Source organism: Galeopterus variegatus, unplaced genomic scaffold (assembly GCF_000696425.1).
Source record: "Galeopterus variegatus unplaced genomic scaffold, G_variegatus-3.0.2 Scaffold1, whole genome shotgun sequence".
Lineage (NCBI taxonomy): Eukaryota > Metazoa > Chordata > Mammalia > Dermoptera > Cynocephalidae > Galeopterus > Galeopterus variegatus.
In genome coordinates, this window is record NW_007726112.1 from 234,247 (window position 1) to 255,152 (window position 20,906).

A 20,906-nucleotide genomic window follows, 5' to 3' on the forward strand; every position below is an offset into this window, starting at 1 on the left:
GAGGTAGGGAGGGGAGCCAGGGAGCGCGAGAGGGGACCGCACACCTAGACACTTAGGATTGTATTTATTCACAGGGAGACGGGGGAGGGGCACTGGGTTCAGGCGCATTTCCCCCCGAAGTTGCCTCTTCTTGGCAGATAAAGTCATTTTCTGGCCGATGCTGGGGGCGCAGGGGAGGGTGCGGGTGAGGTCCCGGCTCTCAGGGCCAGATCCTGTCCTGTTGGAGTCGTAGGCGGGTGGGGAAGGGTGGACGGGCCGCAGCTGTCGAGAGGGCCAGAGCCGGCAGGGAGGAGCCCCCGGGCCCGAGAGCGGCGCAGCCCCGTCCCGGGCCCTCCACGGCCGGCTGGGGAGCGCAAGGGCCGGCTGGTCACGCGTGGGAACGAAAGGCGCCTTCGCCCCGAGGCAGTGCTCCCCTCGCCCCAGGCTGGGCCGCTGAGAGGGCGGGCGGGGAGAGCTCCGAGTCCCCGCGCGCGTAGTCATGACCTCGGGGCCCCCTCCGGGCCGCGTGAGCGAGCGCGTCGCCGAGGCTGGGCCACCGCCGCGGCCCCGGCCGTGTAACATGACCCGAGCGGCCGGCCGGCCGCGCGGCGCGGCCATTGAGCCCTCCCTGCCCATGAATCTCTGGCGCGTCTCTAGCTCGCTCGCCCGCTCGCCTCCCGCCTCCCTGCTCCCCCTCCAGCTCCGCGGGCTCCGTGCGCCTCTCCCTCTCCCTCCCGGTCTTCCCGCTGCCCGTCTCTCTCCACTGCCCGCCTCTCGCCACTGCCTCCCGTCTTCTCTCCCTCACGGCAGCCTCCGTCTCTTTCTCCCTCTCTCCTTTGAAAACTGATCTTTGGCTCTTAGTGTGAAAGTGATTTGAATTTGGCTCGGCGGCGCTCTGCGCCTGCGCCCAGCCTCTGGCATGCTGGCTCCTTCCAAGCAGCTGTTTTGGGTTTGAAATTCCAACATGGCAGAGGCTGCAGTCCGTCTTCCCTTCAAAAACTTGGAATGATTTCAAATCATAGGCACCTTCACTTAACCCTAGCTTCCATTCATCAGCAAACACATCGGATCGATGCTACGCTAACCTATCGGGTTCTCGCTCCGCGCGTTCAGGTAAGAGGAGCTTCGTAGTTTTCTACCATCTGTTTAAATTTGTTTGTGTTTTTGTTTTATTTTTAAAGAATATAAATAGATCCAAGACCTGTAATAAGAAGAGATCTTCGAGTTGTGCCGTAAACATTAAATTTAATTTGCACTCGTTTCTATCCTATACGCCAACCTGCTGTCTAATTTCTGTGTAGAAAGTAACCCTGAAACATTATAAGGCATATTTTTGCTGCTTAATCATTGTAACAATAGTATGGGATTAAGAGTTCGCGATTGCAAAAACCTCGTTTTGCGCTATATTGGACTTACTTGTTACTATCTTTTTACTTTAAAAATAAAAAAAAATAAAAAGAAAGCGGAGCCATAGGGTGGGGCTAGACTTTCTTCGGGAACTAACTTCTAAGTAAATAAGAAGTGTAAATAAGAATCTTGCACACACACAAAAAGTTGAGGTTAAATTACAATCTCATGGCTGGGGGAACGAGAAAATGTCAGAAGATCGGTTGCAGAAAAATGTAAGCACATCATCTTGGAGGGGGTACAGCGTGGTGGGCGTATTGTTGGCAAGGAACGGGAGAGAAAGATGTATAATTTAATGGTATATACAATCCACTGATCCTATTACCGTCCTCCCCGGAGCTCTTGTTAGTTTCAATGGGAGTGAGTGAAATTGACATGGACTTGCATTCCTAGTCATGTGCTTTTTTTCCTTTCTTTCTTCTCCTGTGATCTGAGATCCCCTTTTTGTTGATGTTGCTTTCCCCCTTAATTATATGCATGTAGGTTAAATGAATACCTGACGAAAGGGCCCACGTTTCAAGGCAGTGACATTTGATAGCTGAGAGGAAAAGTGGCTTTAATGAAAAGCAACCTTTGGAATTCCTGCTTGTGAGAAATCCAATTCAGCTTTTTGTGCTGCCAGCAAGAAATGATCAGTAGCACCAGTGTTTATGGTATGTCAGTTTTGGAATTTACTTCCTTTGCATCTAAATAGGAAAGACAAATTAAATAGCATGATAAAATCACTGAAGACCTCTTGGGAAGCAGATGCTCATAATATATAATTCATTTTTAAAAATATACATGTTTGTTTTAATCTGTCACCATGCTTTTTTTTTCTTTTGCTATCACTTGTTTATATATCCACTTTTGATTAATATATTACTTGAGTCCACTTTTATCGGATTTAGCTGTAATCCTGAAGTTGCATGTTACTAGTAATGCAGTATATAACCGCTGAAGTCAAATGGTATGTAAATTAGTTAAACTCAGTGTGGGTTTTTTTGGGTGGGGGCTGGGTAGACAGGGGAGAGGGCGGGAGAGTGGGGAAAGATTGCTAACTATGAAAGTATATATATATGTACACACACACAGGACTGAATGAAAATTTCTTTTTTTCTTATCTATTAATGCAGTTTGACTGTCTGCCCTCTCGATGACTGCACTTTGTGAAGTAGTCCGTTCTTCTGAGTGTTTTTTTGGGGGGTGGGGGGGTGGGGGTGAGTGAGTGAAGGGGTATCTTTTACTTGAATATAAAATATATTTTTTGATTGCTCAAAGTCTTTAATGTGCTTTAAGGAACAGTGGTAGTTTTTTTCCCCCTTGCCATTCACTTGTCTCTGCATGTCAGCGCTTTTTACTTTTAACCTGTGACAGAATTAAATAATCAGGCACTGAAATTGACTTCGTTTGAAATCACTCTTTACTCTTTCTTTACAAAAAGAAAAAAAAAACAGTCAGTTAAATGGAGTGAGAGGGGGTTTTCAATAGCTCTTGTGGCAGTGCTGTGTGTACACTTTGCTATATTCAATTAAGACTGAGAGGGAACAACAAAAAAAGATGTTAAAGTATTTTGCATAACCACGAGATATGTTCACCTTAAACTGCTTTTTTTTTGTTGTTGTTTTTACATTTACCCCACAATTGTGAATTCCTCCTGAAAAGACAGAGGCAAGGAAGGAGAAAATATGAAAAAAGAAAAGAAAAGAAAAGAAATAACAGTGGGGCAAAGCTGATAGAGGTCTATAGTGTGGCCGTGGTCACTGGTCTCTCGTAACACAAATGTGAATACAAGGAAAGGGACTACAAGACTCGTTGCGCGACATACACTTCTGGTCGGACTCTGGTGACTATTGAGCTAAACACTCACCGCTCTTACATGATAGGAAGGATTTGATTGAATTTTGCATTTGGAACTTGTTGACTTTGAAGCGATCAATAAGAAGACTGTTTATTTTAGATGCACATAATTTGCCCTGAGAAATGTTTTAAGGAGGAGAGAGCACAGCTTTTTTTCCCCCGGAGCTGTTGAAGCGAATGGGATTGCCAGATGGGCGATTTCCCTCTGTGATGTTAAAGCTGTAATATATATTCAGAGCAGATTGGGCTGCTGCCTGTGATGAGGAGGATATTACATTTATAAATTTTAAATCGGAACTCGGACAATGTGCTGAGAGCAGAAATTGGATGGTTTGACTGTTCACCGTATTGATACTTAAATGTGATTTCTTGGTAGTAGTAATAATCATTGCAATAATATGTAAACACTTTGGCATCGGCAATCTTATAATTCATTACATTTAACAGCAGATTTAAGTAAATTGCTCCCCTCCCCCAGTCTCTTCCTACTATTAAATAATAGTCACATAATTTATTTCCCTGTGTGTTTAAATGCCCGATGTGCAAGTGATGTTCACTTTGGAGGCTTGTTATCATACACTAGGATCCTGGGGTGGGGGGTTATATACATATAAAGTAGACACTTGTGTATATGCATAAAATGGCATTAGTGGCTTCTGTTTTCTAATTCTATTACTCTGATTATTTTTAGATTATGTCTAAATATATGTCTCAAATGTGTGGCCTAAAGGAGCCAGAGCTACAAACCTAAAAGGCAAGAAAGTGGGCAAGTGCTCGCACTCTGGCAGCTCTGCTGTTGCAAATTAAAAGTGTGTTGTGGTCAGGAAATGAAAGCTACAATGTCTCTTTTGAACAAGTCGTTTATCAAGAGAAACATCTATCAGGGACTGCCTTGTCACATTGATCCTCTAAAAGTTAGGTCCGAGGTGGAAGCTGCTTTGATGTTTTTGATCCTAAATTTAATACAACAGGGAAAAAGAAAACAACACACTCACACAAGGATATTTTGACCAGTATAGATTTAAAAAAATGTTTCCTGGTACCAGCAAGATCTATTTATTAGTATTGTACTATGTGTGAAGTTTTATGGACATAACAGTTGAAAGGTTGAAGGGGAAATGCAGCCTTTACAAACTAGTGATTGTTAAAATATACATGTATAATGCATTCAGCTATGGCTGGCTTCTTAGTTCACATGGACATTTTGAAAATAGATTGTTCAAAAGGAATATTATTTTGAAAGAGGAGTTTGGAAGAATATGCAGAGAGTCAGGGTTTTTCATTCATTCGAATTTTAGAGTTATCCTCTTCCTTTCTTTCTTTTACTCTTTTACTCCTGTTTCCTATCTTTATTATATTTGTGACAAATGAGCTTTTATTTGGGAAAGAAACATTTTTTTCTATAAAAACCATGTCCTAAAACATGCTTTCACACATCATCTGTATTGTTTATTAATTGTGCATGTGGATGGTTATCAATATCAACTACATGGACTCACAAGTCCTTTGGAATTTCAGCTTAAAAATAGGGGTATCAGATTAAACATGCATGTATTCTTGAATACTGAATATAGTGTACATGTTATTCAAAATTTAAAAGGAATTGTTACAAAAGTGACCAAGTTAAAAAAAAAAAACTATTTGTGAAAGAAGTTAAAAGCAGTCTGCTTCATTTTTGGAGGCGAAGATATAAAAGAAGTGTTCCTTCTTTGACATGGAGTTTTTGGATACTTGTTTTATACTGCTTGGTGGCTACTTGTTATTTCATGTGGGCTTGTCATCAAATAAGCAATGAAGAGTGTGGTGGGAGTTTTGAGAAGTGTAATACTTCCTAATTAATCATGTCTGAAATGAAAGAATCATAGCAGGGTAATAAAATCTCATTGTTTTCCTGGAAGAGGGTGAGACTTCTGTTTGGAAGCTGTATGTGTGAGTTGACTTGATTTTCTCTTCTAAAAAAACAGTTTATAAGGTCTCTTTGGAATTATTTCAAGAAACATCTTTTTTTGGAAAACAATATTTTTTTTCTTCTGACTGTACCGAATCAGTGAGTTTCTTAAAACTATATCTGCAATCTTCTGAGTGAAAACATAGGGTTTTATTCTTTAGTTATATTTAAGACTTATGCAGCTGAGTTTCCAGTTCTGTTTTTTTTTTTTTTCCATGCCCCCCAAACATCGAAAATCTTTTTTTGTTGTTGTTTTTACTCATGTTAGGTAGGAACTTTGAAAAGCATTTTGTAGGCAGGTACTTTTCTGATAGACATACAAGAGAACAGAAATTTCAATAATTACTTTTAGATAATAGAAGAGTATGACCAGAGGGAAGAAAAGAAGTAGTATATTCAAGAATCTAGAGACAATCCGTATTATTACTTGACATTTCTAAGATAGTTTAAAATATAAGCCATCTGAAAAGATAAATTAGTAACTTCATTGTAGGTAAATTTTCTTCCTTGAACTTCAGGTTTCACCTTTTAGAATTTAATGTTTAGTTTATGCATAGGGACAGATCCAGAAAGTTGGGGTGTCTGTAATGTTTTTCAGAATTTTCATCTCAAAGTGCAGATGACTATGCTAATACTTCCTTATTTTTGTCTGTGTGAGTGTTTGGATGCCTTGAGTGATTGCCTAATTAAGTAATCAGTTTTAATGGTCCAAAATCAGCAGAAATGACGAGGTGTATTTGGAACAATTGCAGGCTTTTATGTTTTGAACTTTCTTAATTTGTTCTTAGAACCTTGATTTAATAGAAATGTTTGCTGTTTTACCTTTGATTAATATATTCTTGAGTACAAATTTTACATAGTAGTACTTTTTACAGAGTGCTACCTTCGTTGTTAAAGAACTAATAAATTTAATTACCAGGAATTTAAATTGATTTCTAAATTTTTGATTGGAAAAAATTATTTTGTTGACATTTATGTGAAATATTGACATATGCTACTGATCGATAAGACTTGATTAATCAGCATATCTGCTTTTTATTCCTGAGTCATTGATAAATCAGAATAAACAAATAGTGCAGAAAATGATACAATTTTTTCCCTGGATTAAAAAACCAAAATGATGACTCTTCCTTTTGGGATAAATAAGACCTAATATTTATTAAAATCAGTTGAACTTAGAAATTATTTTGGGGTACCACCTGGAAGACTGCAAGTCCAAAAACTATTCCACCTTTCAATTAACACACACACACACACACACACAGAGGATTATATATAAATTTCTGTTTATTAAAAATTAAAGGCTTAAAAAAAAAAAGACTGCAAATAAATGGCCTGTGTAGCAATTAGTGTTTATGGTTGGATTTTGCAGTTTTCCTCCTTTTTTCTAAACTTGAATTTTTAGCATTAACTTTTTCATTTAGGTACTAGTAGAAATTTCAAGCATAGCTGCTTTGACATGATTGCTGATTACTGATTTATATATATGTATATGTATTTGATGTTATTTAAATGGCAATTTTACTTGAGGGATGTTTACTAAAAGAAATGCAGATAATAAAAGTAAGGAGTAGGCAAGAATGCATTATATTGTACTGATCAAAATAAATTGTACTGATAAGTTTGAAGCAAATCAAAAGCAGGTGGGTATGCTGTTTCCTTAGGGCAGCACCACAGGTGCTGCTCAGAAGCTCTGCCTCGGGATAGCACATCCTTACAGGACCTGTTGACAAGAGTAGTCTCAGCTAAGACAGTGAAGAGGCAGAAGAGATACGTAATCAGAAACCATCAAAACATGAGATATCATATGGCACTTTCTGTTAATAATATTTATATTTTTTATGCAACAAATTTGCTTGTTGTCTTATTATTTGAATATTGACACTTTGCTTATTGCATATGGTGGGCTGTTGTTTCAGGGTATATCGGAAGCAGTAAATACAAAGGAGAATTTCAATTCAAATGTATTTATGTTAAATATATGTATAAATGGATATGTTTGCTCATATTTTAGCTACTGTGACTTTCACAAAGCATTTATTGTATCACTGCTTCTGATCATTTTTGCAACTGATACATCTTGAAAGTAGAATGCATGATTTATTATTGGAAGGCCCAAGGTTAAACTTTTTTTTTTACTCTGCAACCCAGCTTAAGTATTTATATTTTTGTGTTGGGAAGTCTTTTTTAGAAAGCAGGTTTTTTAATAGTCTTGAAAAATGTACTTCTAGATAGTATTTTGTTCTTATTTTCATAGGATGAGTAGCTTTTATTGAAAATTATTAGGGATATATAATTTACAATAAAGATTTATTTTTTTTACTGCAGAATACAAAATGTAAAATATCATACAATGTTTTCTTTTCCCCAATATCTTAATGTTGAAAAATACCATTACTCAGTTTTTTTCTTATGAGTTTTGATTTGTGCTGTAATTTATATATTTATTCTTGCCCACTTGTGGATATATTTCTGGCAAGAGAACAGAAACTGCATTTTACTCCATCTGCCAAAAAAAAAAATCTCTTTTTATTTTTCCCAATTCAACTAATGTTTGCCTTGTGTCAATTGGATGCTCTTTAAACAACTGACAATTAAATGTCATACACATGTGAGAGTGAACTCATCTGAAAATTGGTGGTCTCTGCTTTCATGCACTGATTTATGATGAAATATTATTCATGGGAACAGTACCATTCAAAATTAAATTTAAAAAGTAGTGCAATGTGAAGCCATGGGTTTCTATATGCTGCTGTAAACTTTTTGCTATTCTTTTGACTTATTATTCTCCCCATCAACGAACATTTACCTAGGACTTCCTAAATTATTTCTGGGGCTCGGTGCTAAGTTAAAATGTGAGGCATCTTGTCCAAAAATGATTAATAATTTCAAGACAGCAACAATAGAGCATTAAAGTGCAGGGCCCTTCGAAAAGGGCGGGTGGTGCCTACCCAGGTTGCAGGGCAATGAAGCCAGCTCTGCCTTCACCACCTACAAACTTTTATTGAGGGCTTTGTGATAATCACTGGGTTTCCTACTTGGAGACTGACTATTCCACAATTATCCCATGTGTCTCTGCCTAAACAGATACTAATGGGAGTTTAGTAAGGGAATTGAAGGAAAAAAAAAAAAAATGGACCGTTAGGTATCTCCTGCTCTTTCTATCCATGAACTGATGATCGAAATATTTGCTTTTATCTTACGTGGTCCTGTGCCTGATGTATCTCTGATATATCACATAGATTTTTGTGCAATATTCCTAAAAGGAACTTTGTGGTTTTTTAATTGTTTGCACCCTGGTACATACTTAAATACTTATTCCTCAAGCACAGAATAAGTAGAGTGGGAAGATTTTAGTGAGATTTGTAATAACAAATCTGTGTAACAGATTCCCTGTTGCCATGCACCACCACTACCCACTCCGAAGGTTGAGGCAGCACAAACAATAACTATTTTTTTAACATAAAGTGTCTAAAAATATAGAAAACACTGACCATTTAAAAAAAAAAGCACAACTCCTTGAGTGATAGGGAAGAGGAGCAAGTACAAAATAATTGCTTTGTTATAATAGTATCCGTATTGATATTTTGACATTAGAAAGTGGCGTTGTGGCTCTATAAACATGTGGTGACAGCTGTATTAAAGATGAAAAGTAAGTCTTTCATGCAGTAACACTAACTTTGCAATATATTATATTCAAATTGTAAACTTAGTTTGTCAATTCGTACTTCAGTAACCTCCCTGTCCCTGAATACCACAGTCATGATCCCTTTTCCTCTTTGGTTTGAACGTTTTGTGCTGATGGGTGGACAAAACATTTACATAGTTGCTTCCCAAGGTAGTTCTCAGTGAGGTCAAACTTCATATTGAAATACCTAAAGCTAAATTGTAAAGGCAAGCTGCTTTTTCAAGTCAAAACTGAGATACCATGGAATGTCCAGCAAGTAGGATCTGAGTGCACTGGAAGTCGCACCAGATATTTATTTATTTATTCTCAAAAGATATTTCTCACATCAGATGACTGTGCCAGGAAGGAAATTATCAAAGAGCCAGGGAAAAGTAACTATTCTTTTATATAATTTAAGACAGGGGTGAGGATGGGGGGCTTAAAGATGTTTTTGAGGAAAAAAAATATTCAACTTATTTTGAATGCCTTGTTAGACTTTGTGGCGAGAAATACTATATATGAGACCTTCTAAGAAGAAAAAATCTTTGCCATTTGTAGTATCAAGGTGTTGCTCTCTAAACTGATATTCACTTTAATGAAAGGAAGCTTGGAAATAACAATTACAACAGTGTCCTGTTTAGTTAAAAATTCACCCCACACTTTAGGAGTCTTTTTCATTAAAGGTATCACAAACTTGAAATATTTTAAGGGGAAGTGTTAGCCACGATCCATATTTTTAAATGTTCTATGTTCTATCTACAAATTCTCCAGTGTGTATAATTTCAGTTTTGGAATTATTAATTCCAAATAATTTCAACTGGGAAATTACTTTACTCCTATCCTTTAGTATGTTGCACTTTCATATTAAATGTTTGGCTTTAAAACTGATTAAACCAGAAACCTATGTAAATATGTGGCAATAATAGTGCATTGTTATGCCCAAAATAGCTCATTTATTTTTCCTCTGTTCACTTCTCTATTTCCATTTCAAATTGAAGATTGTAAACTCTTTCTTTTTGATCATATATCTCAATGATGCTAAATTATAAATCTTAATTAGGTGTGATTCACTGATTTTAATTTACAAGATAATTATTCTGAGTGAGATAAAAAGGTTCCCTTAATATTGAAGGCATTTTCATTACAATCCTCATTTTAAGATCAAATGCTATTAAATAAATAGTATTCTTTTTTTGCTTAATAGCTCATACTTTCGAGTTAAAGTATATGGCTGAAGAAACAAGGATATTTGTAGAACAGTCTTAATGTTTACAAACTTTAACTGCTTTTGATAAATTTCTCTTGTAGGGAATACAGGGAAGAAAATCATTTAAATAAAAATTACAGTTTTGATTATCTAAATGGAATATGTTCTTGTGCATGTGCACAGATACATTTCTTTGTGAAGGCATTGATGTCAGGGACGCTTTGGTATTTCTTTATGAGTAATTAGGTTAACGGGGTTAGTTAGAAAATGTATCCTTTCCTGGAAAATGAAAAATTACATTCATGCAGAGGTAAAAGAGTAGAACATATTCATGACTTTAAGTACTTAAAAAGATATTTTATGAGTCATTTTAAAAGAATAATACCCAATATGTAACTTGTTAAGAATAATAGCCATTTTTACTTTTTAAAGTACATCTATATTAAAACTGACTTTCTGCTCATGACTCACAAATCTGGAGTCAATTTTGGGCCCAACTTACAAAAGATGTGGGTCTTATCCCCCCACCCCTACCCTGGTATCCTACGCCAGCAGTGTGAGTACCAAGTTTTCTTTTAAAGGGAGATTTTCATTTGCATTGTGGAAGGAGATTAAGCAACATTTTGGGGGGAAATACTGGAATGACCCAAATGTAGATGCTGGGGACCATGAATGGCCTGAATCTTTGTTTGACAAACTGGAAGGAAAAAATATGTCACTAGTTTTTGAATTTTATATGCCTCTATGAACAGTACTTGTTTTTTCTCCGGTAAGATTTTAAATGTGTTATGAATACGATAAGTGTTCTCTAATTGGAAAAATATGTTTTGTATAATCCTAAAAGTACCAATTAACCAGTCATCAATATGAATTTACTCATGAATGGTAAGACAGTATAATATTATTCAGAAATAGATGTTTAATCTGAGCTGGTGTCTCTCTAGAAAGAGAAAAGTACCATAAATATGCAGAATCTCTTTTGGAATTTCTTTTTGTTTTTAAATATGGGTGTGAAATTACTATCAATAACACTTAAGCAGTTAAAGTATTAGCAAAAAAACATAATATTGAAAGTTCTTTATGTTTTGTTCTTTAATAAGTCTGTTAATGAGTGTATATAATACATTACTACTTGTTTTGTTTATTTTTCATTTTTGTCTTGTTTTATTTTGTTTTAGCATGAAAGTAAAATGCTTACAGGGAAACTATTTTTTACTGTTTATTTTTAAACATACTCAGTGAGGACAGTACAGCATGTGGAATAGGTTTGTTTTTAATGATGGTTAAAAATCAACAATTTTATCATGATGTAGTGATGTTTCCTTGAAATGTATCCTGTTAAGCCAAAATGCCACCATCACTGAGCTAACATTTAGGAGGTGTTGCAAATGTGTAAGTGTAATGCACATGTGTACCTAAATACATAGTTTAAATATTTTTGCTATTTGGTACCCATCGACAACCTGGCTGTCTCAGCCATCTCTGGACAGTCCAGCTACCTCCCTGTGTACCATTGTGAGGGGCTGGGTTTTCTGTTTTGTTTGTTTGTTTTGGTATATATCTGCAAGACTGGTATTACTTGATCATCTGGAAAATCAAATTTAACTTGAGCCACTGGAATATGATATTTAGATCATGAGGGAGTAGTTTGAATTAATTAAGAGGATATTAGGCTGTGTAGTGGGGGAAAATAAAACAACACTTGTCATGGAGAAACTGCCCTTGATGAAAGACAACTTGTAGGAATGGGGGAAATAATTAAAAGGAAAAAAAAAATAGGGAAAGTTGTTTAGACAAAGCTAAGGGTAAGAACTATTTTCATGTGGCTATCACTAAAAATAATATTGGGAATTTTGTTAATTAAATCTTAATATAATTATGTGGGGAAAGTGATCACTTGTTAGAAATTACTTACTAGTGTACACTAAATAGTATGCAGTGGTTTATCTAAACAAATTATATTCTCCCTTTTAAAAATAGTAGTTTCTATGTAACATCCTGAATATATGGGATTTGTGATCATCCAAATTAAAAGAATGATTTCCCTTTCTTCTCCCCATAATTTGAAAAAGTATAACAACATATATGCCTTTAAAGATGATTCATATAACTGTTAGTTTCGTTTTTCTTCCTCAACATACTCAGTTTGCTTAGGCCACAAATGAAGTTTTGGAAGAAAATCCACCAAGGATTGAAATATAACTTTTTAAAGCCTTCTTTTTGAAAATAATTTATTTATTGCTATTATAGGAGTTCAAATCATTGAAGCAGATAAATATATGATTTGATTTGATTTAACAAAATTTAATAGTAAATTTTGTATCTATTCTGCAAATGCTAGCTCTACCCTCATGAACAAAAAACAAACAAAAAACCCCAAACAAGCAAAAAACAATAATAAAACTTTTGCCTAAACTTTACCCCAGACCAGATAAATGGAGTTTTGGGGGATGACCTATTTCTTTTAAGCTTCCTAGGTAATTCTAGTGTATGTTAGGATCAAGAATGACTCCTCTGAAGCAAAAGTTTATATGTCTCACGAAATCTTAAATTTTTTCCTTTTAAAAAGTATCATTCTTCCTGGTTTGGAGTCATAAAATATAGACATCTGTTCAGGATTGAATATACTAATGACATATAGTAGAAGTAGTTCACTCTCTGGCTCAAGTTCAACAACCTGTCTAGACTCTAAGAACATTGCTCCCAGGCTGCTAAGAGTACATCAGGAAAGTGACAGTGATGAAGGAAAGTGTCATCAGATTCCACAGTCAATCGTATTTGTTAACCTGGGTAAGTCACTCAACCTCTCTGAGCCTCAGTTTACTTTTTTTATAAAAGGGGAGTTTTAGTGATCCAGTGACTATTAAGATTTCTCGCAGTTTTATATAATCCATGAATGCTTCATTGTGGACTAATGAGTCTGAGTAACTTGGAACTTTGCTAGTAGCCTGTGGCTGATGAAAAGGATTTTTGTTTCTCTTAAAGATGCTCCAGAAATTGTCTTGGAAACAATGAAGGAAACTCAAGGATTATTTATCACTTTGTTGAGCCCTTCAGAAGGGATGGTAACCATTCATTAAATATGCTTACTATTTGGTTTCAACCCAAAGTGTCAGCAATTCTAACATCTTGAGAGTTGATTGAGTATTAGTTAGCTAATGCTTTTCCCCTGTAACAAGTAGACTGACAATCAGTTTAACTTAAGCAATGGAGTTAGAGACATAAAATCCTTAAAATAAATGTACACATAGGTAGACAGGTAGATAGATAGGAGTGTGAAAGTTGGATCTTTATCAAACTGGAAGTAATTCCCTCTTTCCTTTCCTTTATCAGCAACTTGTCTTTTTTCACCTTCTTTTTACTCCCTGGCATGCTCTTCCCTACCTGTTGAAATTCTACCTAGACTTATCCAGGTCAAATGTTGCATCATCTGTGAGGACTTCATTGAGCCACACTAATTAGGAATGCATTTTGATATCTACTTAATATTTCCTGATAATTTAAAAAAATACTTCCTTTCACTCATTTACCATCATCTTTCTTGTACTCTCAATTGCTGGGCATTTGTGTTTCTCTTTTATGAAACTGTAAATTCCTTGAGAATAGATACATCTGACTTATTTTTATTTTTAATCTCCTTTTTAATCTCTTCAATGTGTGCACAGTGCAAGACCTGTAATAGATGTTCAATAAATGCTTGGTGAATTGAATTGATAAAAGCATAGACAACTGTCACTTGGTTAATCTTTTAATAATCTTACTTAAAAAAATTGAAAGGTGCTTTTTAAAATGTATAAAGAACAGATCTATTAAAATTGTGTATTTCATTTTAAAAATGGAAATTTCTATATTCTTTATGTAATTTAATTACCAAAGAAAGACTTTATAACCCTGAAAGATAGTTTTATAATTATATACCTAAAAAGGAGCTTGTAGTCATTCTATTTTCATATCTCTGGATAGGAGAGCATTTAAACTATTTTATAAAAACAACATCATAATGCTGTCTTTAAATCTTACAAAACACAAATCTTTAGCCTACTTTGATTATAGGCCATAACAAATAGCTTCAAATCATTACGGGCTACATATTTAACGTTTTTCCTCATGTATTTGCAGTCAGAAAAATTTGAGGGTGCAGAATCATTAAATGTTAGACTTGTAGACTTCCAGATCAACTTCTTGCCAACACGGGGTTGACTGACAGTTGGTTATTCAGTCTTTGGTTGAACATGGGAAATCAGCACCCGTTTAGGCATTTCTTTCTATTTTGTCCTTTCTCTGATAAACAGGCAGTGTGCACATATGTGTCGTGACAATACTCAAAACAGATTTCCTTGGGAAATGATGGAACTTGGGGTTGTAAGATGTGAGATACAAACTAGTTGACCTACAATGGATATGATAAGTTTGAGTGACCCTGTAGTTTATGAATGTCTTTGGTTAACATTTTAATTGGCATATTTTTGTTCTATGTTTAGTGTCTGATGTTATTAACTTATTTTGTACTAAATACTGTGCAGTAAACAATTTAGCTAGTATTACATCCAATGGCCCTGTCTTCTAGTGGTTCAATTACTTTACCAGTTGGGTTTGCATGCTTATGAAAGGGTCATTTTCTTTATCAAATCTGTCCCTGATGTTACAACAAATAGCATTATAAAATTTTCTAAGGGAAATCCAATTTGATCAAATGTTGAAATGTAATGAGTTAGTCAACAATGTTTTTATTTTACATTTGTGTTTTTAAACCTAAAGATGTATCAGAGAAAAGCACTTGTTCACATGCTTCATGACAGAAACCAGAAAAAACAAAGGCTCTATTGTCATTCTTTTAAAAACACAATTTTACTAAGAAAACCTATAACCTTTACTGAAATCTCACTAGTATTCTTTCAATTTGGGCTCTTCAGAGTTGAAAAGTTCTAGATGCTATCTTACCACTTCATATTGAAATCTAGGTTGATCTCACACACTATATGTAGAAGAAAATATCTACAGTGCCGATTGTTGAACCTGGAATATTACAAAGATGTACCATTAAGTGGCTACAATGGATAAATGTTGCTTAGTTAATTACACAAAAACACTGCATCTTCAGCAAAGAGCTTCAGCAATAAAGGACAGTATATTGTAGGCAGAGTAATAAAGATCATGAAACAGTATGTTAAAAGTAGGAAAAGCATTTTTGCAGTTTCACTACAACAAAAAAGACCCATGTACTTAGTTCCTTTGTTAAATCGTCGCTTCTGATTTTCTGGAAAACATTCAATAAACTTCAAGTAAGTTAAAATTGCTAAATTTAAATTAAAATCCATCATATTGAGAGTAAAGATCATGAATTATAAAGTCTTGTAATGGTAGCTTGCCAACAACCGAACTAAATGTAGGGAAGATTTAAAAGATATAGGCTAAACATTCTACTTGGTTTATACTTAGGGAGTTGTGAGGCTTTAAACTAAGTAAATAAAAATATCAATGGAGATTCTTCACATCTAAAATGCCAGCCATTTTTTATTTAGTCTTCTCGTAGAAGAAAATTGGCAGATTCCCCTGAGAAGGTAGTAATGTTAGTTGGTGGCCACAAAATACGAGTCATGGTTAAAAGTCATGGTCAATAGTTTATTTTGTTGTTGTCTCCCCACACCCCATATGCATGGTTGACAGTCAGTAATTGAATTTTTGGTTAGATCTAGACACAGCAAATCTTGAGGAATATGAAACTATATTTGTCCTCTTGGCTTAAAATCTGAAGTAAAACATGAAATTATTTCAGTTGAATACAACTACATATGTGTGTGTATGTGTGTGTTTATTCAATGGAGCAACCTGTCTATGAAACATGACAGCACTGAAAACTCTTTCATTCTGAATAGTCCAGTTGATAGCTCCATACAGACACCATCTAAGTGAACCTAAATCTCTCTCCAGATTTTTAACTAAGTGGCCCAAGTCTTTCTGGGAGGTGACACTTATTTGTCCCTTTTGGGTTAGATTTGGTATGATAATCAGTTGAAGTCTCAGTAAACAAGATTTATGAGAAACTAATTAAAACAAATTGAAAATGGATATTGAGGCACAGTTTGGCACCCCAAAATGGCTTGAATATGTTTGTCATATGTGCATGAAGAGAATATTTTTAATGAATTGTTTTTATTAGAGTAGAAACTAGCCATAAATAAACCACTTAAAATTTGGTTTCATGAGGTGATTGTTTTCTTGAGTGGCTGACCATGCCTTCTTTCAGCACTCAGTCTTTGTCCGGGGTTTAGTTTAGTCATGTGTATGTCCTTGAAGAAATGTAGCATCTTTCACAAGATTTTGTACAAGTGAAATCAGATACCAGTTTTTATTGCAAACCGAGCCTACAAATGTTTCTCTTTAAAGACGTTTTTAATAGAAACAGCAAGATATAAATCATTTAAGCAATTACCTGGACATTGTGGAAATGGGGCTTGGTTTGTTCTGTAGCCCCAGATGTTTCCAGATTCCTGTAATAACCCAGTCCAGATATTTACAGCTTAATTTTCTGTGCATGTGCACTTGTCCACAAATGGCTCCTTTTCCCATTTTCTGCTGGTCAACAGAGCTACTTAGAGGTAAAGAAAGTGATTTCAACTTGGGTGATGACAAACATTAATGGTTATAATAAGTTGCTTCTAGAAACTTTGATCACTATTAAAAATATAGAGGCTAAATTTTTTAGAGAGTTTTACACTAAGATATAAAATAAATTATTCAATTGGCATTTTCCTTTACGGATGGGGATGGGGCAAATAACCTCCCTCCATTTCTCAAAATTATATTTAGTCTTGACATACTATGTGATAAAAATGATTTTTTTAAAAAATACATCTTCTGGCACTGGTTGGGTTATCATGCAGGCTGCTAGTTTTCTTTGCATCACTACCCCACAGTTTTTCTCCTCCATACTAGAAACTAAACAAATGGAAAATAATGATTGGTAACCATCTGCTGTGCAGAAATTTTACATATAGCAGTTAACTCTATTTTATAAAACAAGACCAAATCAGTGAATTATACTGTTGCCAGTAAATAACAACAAGCACTAGAGTGTTCCTTTGGACAAAGCAGAAACACAGGGAGCCAGCATTTTATTATGGGAAGTCAGTTGGCTGAGTTGTGGGACTGAGTGTATGCAGACATTTATGTGTGTGTTTGTGTACATGTGCGTGTCTGTGTATGTATTATACATGTGAAGAAAATGATTGTTTTCTCTCTACTGTCTCCTTGTGTCTCCAATTTTGGCCCCCATAATTCTAATCAAGTAAATGAGAGTAATGTAAATGTAGATCAATCAGTTTAATCACATCATTCTAAATCTTTTTATTTGCTTAAAACTAAAGTTAAAATTCATAAAGCTGTAGAAATAAAGATTTATATAAGTGTGTAGGCTTCAGATCAGAACTATGGTTTCCTTAGTTGTACATGTTATAATGGCTAGCAGCTAGTCAAGCTTTAATCCATTCTCTTGTCTTAGCTTCTACCTAGAAAATACCTTTACTGGAAATCAGATTGAGTATATGTACAAAAGATATTGACAGGCAATGATTATTCATATACTTGCTGTTGAAGTATGGATGCTATATTGAGGAAAGGCATAATGGAATAAGCAGAATTAAGTGGTTACAAAAAATTTATTCAAATAGACCGGGTAAGGCCTGATATTATAGTTATCAATCAATAATCTCCTTCTCTAAGTATATATATATATAATCTGTTTATTATATCAATATACTTAGACACTCAAGACATGCATATTTTCTCTCTCTCTAACTTTTACTTATTTGATACTGGGATTTTGCCATACAGCAAGAAAAGTTGTTTAAAATGGGCAGTATATTGAGTTCAAAGGACCCATACAGTTCATAAATTCTCTGGTGTCTACTGGATTTTTCATCAGGGAGACTTCCAATAAAAATGATCTATTTTAGAAATAATATTGTTTAGTAGGTTGAAATGTGGTGTAATAAAATTAGACCTTCAGTCTTCTAAAGTTACTACTTAGATGGCACCCCTGGGATGGTAAAATGGCTGTATAAGCAGATGAATCAGACAGTTCCACTGATGGGTACATTTGTCAGTCTCTGTTACAGATATAATATATTCTTATATCTGTAATCCTGACACTGTTACATCCAAATGAAATCAACATGAGGTTGTCATCTTTAAGCAAATATGTTAAGTGTTGTCTTTTGTGCTTTGGATTTGAAAGAAAGGGGCCCAGGGGAGGCAGCATCATGCAAATGGAACAAATCCCATTTCTTCTGAGCTGTGCTGTTTTTCCCCTCCATGGCAGCTGGCTGTGTTATCTTTGTGTGTTTCTCTGAGTGCTGACAATTCTTTCAGTGATCTAAGTTAGGGCACATTAGAAAGTGGAAGCAGCTGTCTGTCGCTATACTGAGAGACGTGTTTGCTCTACTGCAAAGATGAAGGACCATGAATCCTTGACACACTCTCTCCCCCTCCCCCCTGTACTTTCCAACATGATCAACATTCAGACGCACAGATTGTCTGCTTGGACAGTTTTTTGTTCTGACTGACAGCATCTGGCATAGACAAATTTAAAAATACATAGCATGCCATGCTTGGAATTGGAACATCCCTTCTTTATTAATCTTCTCATTTAAACCATTCATTTACATTTCAAGAAAGGTTACAGCTTGATATGGTTGGAACGTTGATTTTTAAATGAATAACCTTCTAATGAAATGTCTTGAATGAGTACCAAGCAGCTAGTGTTCATTAAAAATTACACCCGATTAACATGGCCTTGAAAGCCTGAGAGGAAAGGGATTTCTTATTGTTTTACTCCACAATACAATTCAGTGTTTACCTTTCTGGCACAAAGCGCATAGAAATGATGCCTGTACTCGCAACACTTCTGATACTGAACATAACTATGATATCACCTTTAAGCCGACAAACACTTGGCCTTGTGTAATCAGCTTTCTTTCCCTCTGAAAACCCCCAGAGGTGTTAAAAAAAATTTTAAACATCACCAAAATATGCTTCTCTCAAATCTTCTCTCTCTTCCTTCCCGACCCCAAAATACTACGTTTCTATGCCCAAGTCAGAAAAAACAAACAAAAAAAAAACCACCCACCAAAAATCATCTTAAATTTTTTTCTGTTGAAAAAGTGGTTGAAAATGCTTTAAGATTAATCACTCCCCCCTGACCCCAGGACGGTGGATATACATCTGTGTGATTGTGCTACTTTAGTAATAAAACATAACAGTGCAAAAATTGCTCTCTTTCTTTTCTTCACTCACCCCCGCACACATTCACATTTCTTATCCATTCTCAATTCTATAGCCAACATTAACAACGTGCTTGTCTAGCATTTATATAAAAATATTATGAAAATTGGCCATATCGGTCAGTCTGTGGACTTTGAGTCCAGGGTTGCTGGTGGAATGTGGGGAGGAGAATCCTCCTTTTATCATACACTTTAGACTTTTCATATCACTGCAGATTTCAGCTGTAACTACTCAACGCCAAGTGTGGCTACATTAGTACTAAGCGCTGTTAAGAGGGAGGGGTGGTACAGAATTATAATTTTTAAAAAAGAGCTATTCATGTGCTGGGTAGTAAATATGGAAAGCAAGTGTGTTGGATAACTTGGAAAAAACAGGCTTCAGAGAGAAGTTCAATTAACAGCTGTGAGCAGAAGAGGTGATGTATTTCTTCAGCTCGTGTACGAGGTCACTTGCTTTAGGATAAATTTTGACGAATTTCAGAGAGAAATAGAGGCTGAAGTAAAAAGGAAAACATTACAGTTTTATTTCAAAGGGACTTTTGCATTCTTGAATATAATAGAGGAAAATGGCACATTTCTATTCTGTTGATTATACTTTTTAAATTTTGCTAATTTGTAAATTGTAAACTTATTTAAACTATTCATTTAAACAAAATAAATCTTGGAAGTTAACATTATCTTTGAATCTAGAGTCAGGTTATCCACCCACCCCTGGACGCAGATCCCAGCTCTGTAAATTTAAGGTGGACACAGTTTGGTTGGTGTTTTTCTTTTCTTTATTTTTCCCCGAGAATCTAATGACAGGGAATCAAATCCAAGTGGACCTACTTTCAGTATGTTGATTGCTAGTAAATGTTTTATAATCAACATTTTAAATATAAATTACTTTCTTTGTTATTTTCCATTTGGATTTTTTTTTAAGGACTACTTTTTAAAGGTAGTGCCAATGTGCATCTGTAAGCAAACTGGGAATGGGTTAGAGTACACAATTCCCTTGTGTAAAAAGACAGGTTTAGCAGTAATGCTTTTAATCTGGACTTGTAGAGGATTCAGGAGCATCCATAGATCTGCTCCAGTAATTACCATACCCCAAGTGGCACTGGAAGAGACATTTGCCTAAAAACTTGATGTCTTCATTACGCTGTTTACATTTTAATTAGAAACATGAAAATTACTGATTCATATGGACAACTATAGTTTAAGTGGTTTCGTTCACCATCCAATAAATCATAAAAAAAAATTTAAAAACCTACAGTTGGCATAAATAGTTTACTAGGAATCATTCATGGGAATAATGTGTTGGCACTATAAGCTGCTTAAAATATGTTTTTATTTTACCAGAGGTAGAATTTGCATATAAATTAGAGAATGGCATTTTAAGTTGACAGTCGTTTACACAGAATACCACCCACATGCAAATACATATATGGGTGTATATGCATACTTTCTTTGAGTTTATAGGTTTTTGCAGTATTGTGGATGTGTGTGTGTGTGTGTGTGTGTATGTGTGTGTGTGTACATATATATTCTCAGTCTAACCTATCAATTTTTAAAAATGCATGTCTTCTTTTAAAGTTC

The 20,906-nt window shown here is 35.4% G+C and overlaps 1 protein-coding gene across 1 annotated transcript in view; it reads left to right on the plus strand.

Moving 5' to 3' along the window:
* The first annotated feature begins 922 nt into the window (after nucleotides 1-922).
* Nucleotides 923-20,906, plus strand: part of FIGN (fidgetin) — a 129,248-nt gene continuing 109,264 nt past the window's right edge. Inside the window, exons 1-2 of the mRNA XM_008575838.1 lie at nucleotides 923-1,092; nucleotides 1,870-2,039. Of these exons, the coding sequence (XP_008574060.1) occupies nucleotides 2,015-2,039 (25 nt within the window). The 5' untranslated portion in view covers nucleotides 923-1,092; nucleotides 1,870-2,014. The remainder of the gene's footprint in view (nucleotides 1,093-1,869; nucleotides 2,040-20,906) is intronic.